Source organism: Centropristis striata, chromosome 8 (assembly GCF_030273125.1).
Source record: "Centropristis striata isolate RG_2023a ecotype Rhode Island chromosome 8, C.striata_1.0, whole genome shotgun sequence".
Classification (NCBI taxonomy): Eukaryota; Metazoa; Chordata; class Actinopteri; order Perciformes; family Serranidae; genus Centropristis; species Centropristis striata.
Window position 1 is genome coordinate 355,001 of NC_081524.1, and position 10,000 is coordinate 365,000.

The following is a 10,000-nucleotide window of genomic DNA, read 5'->3' on the forward strand; positions in this document are numbered from 1 at the left end:
TAGAACGTTCTGGAGTTTATCTGGCTGCTGCTGCTCATTTACATTTAGATGATATTATTATTGTCAGCCACAGACACGAGGAGAGAGGCCAGGCTGCTGTTGGGACTATTTTCAGCGGCGGATGAATCAGCTGATGAGAAACGAACAGAGACTTCCTGTCGTCTCACGGTGTCACAGTCTTTATTTCAGTCCTGTTTGATTTTAGAACGCAGAGTTTCCTGTGACAGGAAGTGTGTCAGAGCGTCACACAGCAGCTGGTCAACACTTTCCACCAGTCAATACCGATCAATACACACACACACACACACACACACACTCTCTCTCTCACACACATACACACACACACACACACACACACACACACACACACACACACACACACACGCTCTCACACACACACACACACACACTGAAACAATTTGCGTGTTTCTCTTTCCTGGCAGTAAAGTCTGTCAGTTTGTGTCTGATGCAGTTTTACAATATTTAAATATTTATTCTATTATTTTCTGAGGAAGAATTTCATGTTTTTAACAGTATCTGGTTATTTTAAATGACACATGTAGAGTAAAGAGATTCTGACAGAAATATCAATATTTTCAGACATGTTTTGGTCACTGGCTGGATCTTTGTCAATCCTTGGTAGAAAACGATTCAGTGGGTTGATGTGTGTTACTGTCTCTTTAAGACATTACTGTCTCTTTAAGACGTTGTGTGTTACTGTCTCTTTAAGACGTCGTGTGTTACTGTGTTTTTAAGACGTTGTGTGTTACTGTCTCTTTAAGACATTACTGTCTCTTTAAGACGTGTGTTACTGTCTCTTTAAGACGTTGTGTGTTACTGTCTCTTTAAGACGTTACTGTCTCTTTAAGACGTTGTGTGTTACTGTGTTTTTAAGACGTTACTGTCTCTTTAAGACGTTGTGTGTTACTGTCTCTTTAAGACGTTACTGTCTCTTTAAGACGTTGTGTGTTACTGTGTTTTTAAGACGTTACTGTCTCTTTAAGACGTTGTGTGTTACTGTCTCTTTAAGACGTGTCTCTGTCTCTTTAAGGCGTTGTGTGTTACTGTCTCTTTAAGACGTGTCTCTGTCTCTTTAAGACGTTGTGTGTTACTGTCTCTTTAAGACGTGTCTCTGTCTCTTTAAGACGTGTCTCTGTCTCTTTAAGACGTTGTGTGTTACTGTCTCTTTAAGACGTGTCTCTGTCTCTTTAAGACGTTACTGTCTCTTTAAGACGTGTCTCTGTCTCCAGGTAACCGTGGAGGACTTGCAGCTGTCTCACCTGACTCGAGACCGAGTGAAGATTCCTCACAACCGGCGGCTGCCGACTCGAGGTCACCTGCTGGCGGTGGCGTCCTCAGACGGGACGCTGACTCTGGACCTGATCCAGGAGGAGGACGCCCCCTTCAGGGCCAGCCCGGACTGTCCCCGCTCCAGGACCGACGGCGCCCTCTGCGCCAGGACCGCCGAGGCTTCTGGGAAGTCTCAGAGTCTCCCCCGCGAGGTGGTGGCGGTGGCGTGGGAGCAGCCGGGTCAGACGCCGCCGGGGACACGTCTGACCGCGGCGGAGAAGAACCGCTGCGCCTCCATGGACGAGATCCTGACGCACTCAGACACGAAAGCGTCCAAGAGTAAACCGGCGGCGCCCTGCTCGGCAACCCCGGCAACCCCGGCAACCTCGGCAACCTCGGCGCCCGTCAACCGGCTGCAGGAGCTGATTGGCCAGAAGCTGCAGGACACGGAGCGGCTGCTGACGGAGGTGCGGGGGGGGCGGCGAGGAGGCCGGGGAGCGGGCGAGGCTGAAGGGGAAGGAGTCCGCCGAAGGAGCGCGAGCTGAAGCGGAGCGGCTCCTGAAGGAGGCGGCGGCGGCGTGGAGTCAGGCCCGGGACGTCCTGGAGGAGGTGAAGGAGCTCAGGGCGCTCTACCGCCAGCTAGACTCCGCCCCCCTCGCCCCCGCCAACAGCACCAAACTCAACCAGGACCGCAAGAGCCTGATGTGAGCCGCCTCCTGGTCCGGTCCGGTCTGGTCCAATCCATCTGGTCCGGTCCGTCTGATCCGGTCCGTCTGGTCCAATCCATCTGGTCCGGTCCATCTGATCCGGTCCGTCTGATCCGGTCCGTCTGATCCGGTCCGTCTGATCCGGTCCAGGTGATCCACGAAGCTTCTGGTTCTGTTTGTTGGACTTCAGACGAAGCTGCTGAGAAACTGGATCAACCACTTTAAATTATTTTGAAAAAATTTTGCTTCTGGTTACCAGCAGGACCAAGATCAGGACTTGGACCATGACCAGGACCAGGACTAGACCGGGACTTGGACCAGGACCAGGACTTGGACCAGAACTGGAACCAGAAACTATGTGTAGCATAAATTTAACTTAAGTCGCATCTTTAAAAACCTTTAAAGTCTCTTTGTTGTTGCACAAACACTCGAAGTTCCTTTAAAGAAAACAGTGAAAGAAAATGTGCCAAGAGACGAGTCAGGTCATGGACTCGAGTCAGACAACGAGTCAGGTCATGGACTCGAGTCAGACAACGAGTCAGGTCATGGACTCGAGTCAGACAACGAGTCAGGTCATGGACTCGAGTCAGACTTTGGACGGTTTGTTTGTGAGGTGTGTGTTTGGAATCTGAACTGGAAGTTTCTGTAGAGTGGAACAACGTGACGAGGTTCACGAGTGTTTCACGTCTTTGAGACCTTAAACCGACTCGACTCGAGTCTTCTTCCATTGTGGACTCAGAACCTTTCACGAGTCTTTCAGGTTTTGATCCTTCTGGATCAGGTACTAGAACTGAAACTATGCAGAGACTCGACAGAAGCTCAGCGACTCGACAGAAACTCAGCGACTCGACAGAAACTCAGCGACTCGACAGAAACTCAACGACTCGACAGAAACTCAGCGACTCGACAGAAACTCAGCGACTCGACAGAAACTCAACGACTCGACAGAAACTCAGCGACTCGACAGAAACTCAACGACTCGACAGAAACTCAGCGACTCGACAGAAACTCAACGACTCGACAGAAACTCAGCGACTCGACAGAAACTCAGCGACTCGACAGAAACTCAGCGACTCGGCAGAAACTCAACGACTCAACAGAAACTCAACGACTCGACAGAAGCTCAGCGACTCGACAGAAACTCAGCGACTCGACAGAAACTCAACGACTCGACAGAAACTCAGCGACTCGACAGAAACTCAACGACTCGACAGAAACTCAGCGACTCGACAGAAACTCAGCGACTCGACAGAAACTCAGCGACTCGGCAGAAACTCAACGACTCAACAGAAACTCAGCGACTCGGCAGAAACTCAACGACTCGACAGAAACTCAACGACTCGACAGAAACTCAACGACACGACAGAAACTCAGCGACTCGGCAGAAACTCAGCGACTCGACAGAAACTCAACGACTCGACAGAAACTCAGCGACTCGGCAGAAACTCAACGACTCGACAGAAACTCAACGACTCGACAGAAACTCAGCGACTCGGCAGAAACTCAACGACTCGACAGAAACTCAACGACTCGGCAGAAACTCAACGACTCGACAGAAACTCAACGACTCGACAGAAACTCAGCGACTCGACATATTTGGCTTCAAATGTGACATTAAATGTAAAACGATGAGAGTTTGAAGGATTTTGTTTTGATCATGTGACTGTTTTTATCTGCTGCTTTAATATAAATAATAATAATAATTCATAGAATAACAGATGAAACTTCTTACAATCAGAGTTTAACCGAGAAAAGTTTATTTTTTTAAACTTTTGTACTTCTGAACTTTTCCTGTTTGATTGTTTGTTTGTTTGTTTGGATGAAAAATAAATGATTTTAAATCTTTCAGGAACATTATTTATGACGTCTGTGAACAGAAAGGGGTTATATTTCTGGCGTTTGTTCTGAGGGATGATGGGTAATGTAGTTTGTTCTGAGGGATGATGGTAATGTAGTTTGTTCTGAGGGATGATGGTAATGTAGTTTGTTCTGAGGGATGATGGGTAATGTAGTTTGTTCTGAGGGATGATGGGTAATGTAGTTTGTTCTGAGGGATGATGGGTAATGTAGTATGTTCTGAGGGATGATGGTAATGTAGTATGTTCTGAGGGATGATGGTAATGTAGTTTGTTCTGAGGGATGATGGTAATGTAGTTTGTTCTGAGGGATGATGGGTAATGTAGTTTATTCTGAGGGATGATGGTAATGTAGTTTGTTCTGAGGGATGATGGTAATGTAGTTTGTTCTGAGGGATGATGGGTAATGTAGTTTATTCTGAGGGATGATGGTAATGTAGTTTGTTCTGAGGGATGATGGTAATGTAGTTTGTTCTGAGGGATGATGGTAATGTAGTTTATTCTGAGGGATGATGGGTAATGTAGTTTGTTCTGAGGGATGATGGTAATGTAGTTTGTTCTGAGGGATGATGGGTAATGTAGTTTGTTCTGAGGGATGATGGTAATGTAGTTTGTTCTGAGGGATGATGGGTAATGATGGTAATGTAGTTTGTTCTGAGGGATGATGGGTAATGTAGTTTGTTCTGAGGGATGATGGGTAATGTAGTTTGTTCTGAGGGATGATGGTAATGTAGTTTGTTCTGAGGGATGATGGGTAATGTAGTTTGTTCTGAGGGATGATGGTAATGTAGTTTGTTCTGAGGGATGATGGGTAATGTAGTTTGTTCTGAGGGATGATGGGTAATGTAGTTTATTCTGAGGGATGATGGGTAATGTAGTTTGTTCTGAGGGATGATGGGTAATGTAGTTTGTTCTGAGGGATGATGGGTAATGTAGTTTATTCTGAGGGATGAGGGGTTAATGAAACATAAACATAAACTAAATGTTGGTTACCGACGGAGACGCTGCAGGTGACGTCTCGCCGTCACCGTGGCGACGGACACGATGACCCAGTCTGAGGGGAGAGGTCGAGTTACTGATTTTCATCTTCCTCGTGTCTTCGTCTCTCGGACTCGATGCAAACTCTGCTTTACATCCCGCCCGTCTCCGTGGCAACGGTGTGGCCAGGTGTGTCGGGGGCGGAGCTTCAGCTGCAGAAACCTGCTGCAACAAACAAAACATGCAAAACTATTTAAATACACACACACACACACAGTGATGTAACCTTATTGACTGTCATATTGACTGACCTGATTCTGTGTCTGTGATTTGTTTTTGTGTGTGTGTGTGTGTGTGTTGCAGACATCAGCAGAGTAAATAAATCCTGATGAATTATTAGAATAATTTGAATAATATATCATTAATAACATTATTTTACACATTGAACTGTTTGTTTGTTGGTAAATTATTGATGTTTGTTTATTAATTTAATTTATTCAACAGGAAGTGAAGTTTGTTTCAAACACATTTTACACACTAAATATATTTTATTTTCAGCTAAATATTAAACTGACAAAACTTCAGACTATGAATATAAATATTGATTTCCTACATTTTGAATGTGAATTATTTGAACATTAGAAACAGAAAGTGTGTTGTCCTGCAGCGCCGCCGAGTGGTCAACACAGTTATTACACACAAAATATTAGAAACTAGATTCTATTTTTATTATTAATCGTTCCGTTTCCTCAGTTAGATTTTATCATTTCAGATTTTTATTGACAGAAACTTTTTTTTTAACTTTATTTTCTACAGATTAAAGTTCCAGTTTAAATTCATATGAAACAGAAATACTAATAAAGCTTTTTATTCATTTATTACTGATTAAGCAAAAAATATTCAGTATATTTGTATTTTAAATCTAATTTTTTATTTGAAATACAATAATTAATTCATATTTAATAATACGAACAAATTATATATATAAACGTGCGGTTAGATCGGGATCGGTGTGTTATTACTTTTCTCTACAGAATACAAAAACTGCTCAAAATTATGCATTGAAGTGAATGGGATGAACAATAATTGTAGATTTTTAAACGTCTACTTCTCCGGCATAATTTCACCTAGAGACTCCATTTAAACTTTAAACAGTAGACACAAGTCTTGTGTATCGGTGTATTAATCCATGTTTCGATAGGTCATATAGTTTTTATCAATCCCTGTTCAATGACCATGATCATTTTTGGAGAAATTCTGAGATTATAATGGGTGTGTATTGCACGGAATGTTCGTGTCAGAGTGTGTGACATCATCACCAGAGTGTAGAGGGAGAGAAGAAACTGTCAAAAAATAAATGTGAAAACTGCGCTCCAGGCCGCAAATTCCACTCTACAGAAATAATTTATACATAGAAACGTAGGAAAATTAGTCTTCTGCCTCTCAGACTGATGATGATCAGATTATTGATCAGATTATTGATCAGATTATTGATCAGACGTGGAAACAAACAAACAGAAAAGAGTTTTTATTGAAAATCAGTCGACAGTTACAGCGACACGACAAATAAAAAAATAAAAAGAACTCAGAACCACAAGAACCACAAACACTTTATTTACACACCAGAGACCAGAGACCTGGACCCTCAGAGACCTGGACCCTCAGAGACCTGGACCCCAGAGACCTGGACCCCAGAGACCAGAGACCTGGACCCCCAGAGACCTGGACCCCAGAGACCAGAGACCTGGACCCCCAGAGACCTGGACCACTAGAGACCTGGACCCTCAGAGACCTGGACCCCCAGAGACCTGGACCCCCAGAGACCTGGACCCTCAGAGACCAGGACCACTAGAGACCTGGACCCCAGAGACCAGAGTCCTGGACCACTAGAGACCTGGACCCCCAGAGACCAGGACCACTAGAGACCTGGACCCCAGAGACCAGAGTCCTGGACCACTAGAGACCTGGACCCCCAGAGACCAGAGTCCTGGACCACTAGAGACCTGGACCCCCAGAGACCAGAGTCCTGGACCACTAGAGACCTGGACCCCCAGAGACCAGGACCACTAGAGACCTGGACCCCAGAGACCAGGACCACTAGAGACCTGGACCCCAGAGACCAGAGTCCTGGACCACTAGAGACCTGGACCCCCAGAGACCAGAGTCCTGGACCACTAGAGACCTGGACCCCCAGAGACCAGAGTCCTGGACCACTAGAGACCTGGACCCCCAGAGACCAGAGTCCTGGACCACTAGAGACCTGGACCCCAGAGACCTGGACCACTAGAGACCTGGACCCCAGAGACCAGAGTCCTGGACCACTAGAGACCTGGACCCCCAGAGACCAGAGTCCTGGACCACTAGAGACCTGGACCCCAGAGACCAGGAGGAGCGGGAGAGCGGCAGACGGACAGGTGAAGGGGGCGGAGCCAGCAGGGGCTGATGGGTAACGTAGTCTTCAGAGAAAAGGAGGATTCTGGTTTGAGACCAGATCCTGAAGTGGTTCAGCAGAGACCGGATCATCTGATGTTTGTTTATCTCAACAAACGTAAACAGGAAGTCAAACCTGATCAGCTGATCAGATCAAAGAGTAATCAGATTACTGTCAGTATTGATCTCATTCATCTAATTTAATATTAAATATTCTTTCTGAGTCGGGTTTTTTTGTGTAAAATCTGAAATGAAAAAATAAAACTGCGGCTCAGTTGACCTTTGACCCCGGCTGCAGCCAATCACAGCCGAGTCACCTGACGGACAGGTGTTTGTGTTTTACACGCTGCACCTGAATGCATCACAAGACCAGAAATAAAGTCCTCAGAGCCCATCAGCTGATCTCGTGATGACATCATCAGTCACGGGACAGTCTGCGGCGCCCGGCGGGGTCAGAGGTCACCGGAGGGGCAGGGGGCGGGGCCAGGCCAGGGGGCGGGGCCAGGCGGCGTGACGAAGGCGACTACTCGTCATCGTCGTCGTCGCCCTCGTCGTCTGGTTCTCTCTTCCTCTTCTCGCCCTGAGCGCCGTCCACGTCTGACAAACACAAATAGTAAATATCAACAACAACAATCTGGGACTTTAAATCTATATTTTTGTTTTTATCTCAATTATATTTATTCTTTATACCCACATTATTATTATTATTATTATTATTATTATTATTATTATTATTATTATAACATGTTTGCTGATTTATTGTATTTTTTTTTATGTTTTTTTTGTTTATTTGTTGCTTTTTATTTTAGGTCACAAACCTCCGTCTTCCTCTTCATCCTCGTCCTCCTCGTCTTCCTCCACATAGTCTCCGTCGTCCTCCTCGTCCTGACAGACGGACAGAGAGAGAGAGTGAGCGAGTGAGTGAGCGAGCGAGCAAGCAAGAGAGCGAGTGTGCGAGCGAGTGAAGTGTGCGAGTAAGAGAGCGAGTGAGTGAGTGCGTTTGCAAGTGAGTGAGTGTGCGAGTGAGTGAGCGAGTAAGAGAGCAAGTATGCGAGTGAGCGAGTAAGAGAGCAAGTAAAAGAGTGAGTGTGCGAGCGAGTAAGAGAGTGAGTAAGAGGGCGAGTGTGCGAGTGAGTGCGCAAGGGAGCAAAAGCGTGAGTAAGAGAGCGAGTGTGTAAGCTAGTGAGCGAGCGACTTTGGGAGTGAATGAGTGAGTGAGTTTGCAAGTAAGAGAGCGAATATGCGAGTGAGCGAGTAAGAGAGCGAATATGGGAGTGAATGAGTGAGTGAGTGAGTAAGGGAGCGAGTGTGCGAGTAAGAGAGCGAGTGCAGACGAGTGAGTGAGCGAGCGTTAGAGTGAGCGAGTCTCACCTGCAGGCCGTCCTTCATCAGGTAGGACAGGCCGACCTCGTCCTCGTCTCCCTCTGAACTCTCAGCGTCCTCGTCGTCTTCGTCCTCATCGTCATCGTCGTCTCCTGGAGGTCCGGCCTCGTCCTCGTCTGGAACAACAACAACAACAACAACATCGATTTAACTTAAAGCTTTAAAAACAACTTCCTGTTTCACAATAAGACAAACTGTTTTAGCTTAAAACACAAAACCTCCAGACCCTGATACAACACTATTATGATTATTATGATGATGATTATTGTTGTTATTGTTGTTGTTATTGTGGCGCTGCTCACCGTTGTCGGCCTCCGAGTCGGGCACCTCGTTGTCCTCCTGGTCGTACCCGTCCAGGTAGACCACCTGAGGCAGCAGCTGGAACACGTTCTCCCTGTAGTCCTCCAGGGTCGACAACTCACAGCTGTACAGGTCCAGACTCCTCAGAGCCTTCAGACTCTGCTGCAGGGCACACAGAGCACAGCAGTCAGAGGAGGAGGAGAGGAGGAGGAGAGGAGGAGGAGGAGGAGGAGAGGAGGAGGAGGAGAGGAGGAGAGGAGGAGGAGAGGAGGAGGAGAGGAGAGGAGGAGGAGGAGAGGAGGAGAGGAGGAGGAGAGGAGGAGAGGAGGAGCAGGACACACAGCAGTCAGAGGAGGAGGAGAGGAGGAGAGGAGGAGGAGGAGAGGAGAGGAGGAGGAGAGGAGAGGAGGAGGAGGAGAGGAGGAGGAGAGGAGGAGAGGAGGAGGAGGAGGAGGAGGAGAGGAGGAGGAGGAGAGGAGGAGGAGAGGAGAGGAGGAGGAGGAGAGGAGGAGGAGAGGAGGAGAGGAGGAGGAGGAGGAGGAGGAGAGGAGGAGAGGAGAGGAGGAGGAGAGGAGGAGGCACACAGAGCACAGCAGTCAGAGGAGGAGGAGAGGAGGAGAGGAGGAGGAGAGGAGGAGAGGAGGAGGAGGCACAGGACACACAGCAGTCAGAGGAGGAGGAGAGGAGGGAGGAGGAGGAGGAGAGGAGGAGGCACACAGAGCACAGCAGTCAGAGGAGGAGGAGAGGAGGAGGAGAGGAGGAGGAGGAGGAGGAGAGGAGGAGGAGAGGAGGAGAGGAGGAGGAGAGGAGGAGAGGAGGAGAGGAGAGGAGGAGAGGAGAGGAGGAGGAGGAGAGGACACACAGCAGTCAGAGGAGGAGGAGAGGAGGAGGAGGAGGAGGAGGAGAGGAGGAGGAGGAGGAGGAGAGGAGGAGGAGAGGACACACAGCAGTCAGAGGAGGAGGAGAGGAGGAGGAGAGGAGGAGAGGAGGAGAGGAGGAGGAGAGGACACACAGCAGTCAGAGGAGGAGGAGAGGAGGAGGAGGAGGAGGAGAGGA

At 47.6% G+C, this 10,000-nt stretch overlaps 2 protein-coding genes across 2 annotated transcripts in view; one reads left to right on the forward strand and one right to left on the reverse strand.

The window, feature by feature from the left end:
* Positions 1–2,962, forward strand: part of plekho1b (pleckstrin homology domain containing, family O member 1b) — a 14,361-nt gene extending 11,399 nt beyond the window's left edge. The window contains 2 exon segments of the mRNA XM_059339964.1: positions 1,251–1,807; positions 1,809–2,962. Coding sequence (XP_059195947.1) covers positions 1,251–1,807; positions 1,809–1,998 — 747 coding nt within the window. The 3' untranslated portion in view covers positions 1,999–2,962.
* Positions 2,963–6,344: 3,382 nt separating this feature from the next.
* LOC131976814 (acidic leucine-rich nuclear phosphoprotein 32 family member E-like) overlaps positions 6,345–10,000 on the reverse strand; it is a 9,378-nt gene continuing 5,722 nt past the window's right edge. Inside the window, exons 4-8 of the mRNA XM_059339978.1 lie at positions 8,947–9,106; positions 8,633–8,760; positions 8,080–8,146; positions 6,640–7,858; positions 6,345–6,575 (exon numbers count right to left, since the gene is read on the reverse strand). Coding sequence (XP_059195961.1) covers positions 7,785–7,858; positions 8,080–8,146; positions 8,633–8,760; positions 8,947–9,106 — 429 coding nt within the window. The 3' untranslated portion in view covers positions 6,345–6,575; positions 6,640–7,784. The remainder of the gene's footprint in view (positions 6,576–6,639; positions 7,859–8,079; positions 8,147–8,632; positions 8,761–8,946; positions 9,107–10,000) is intronic.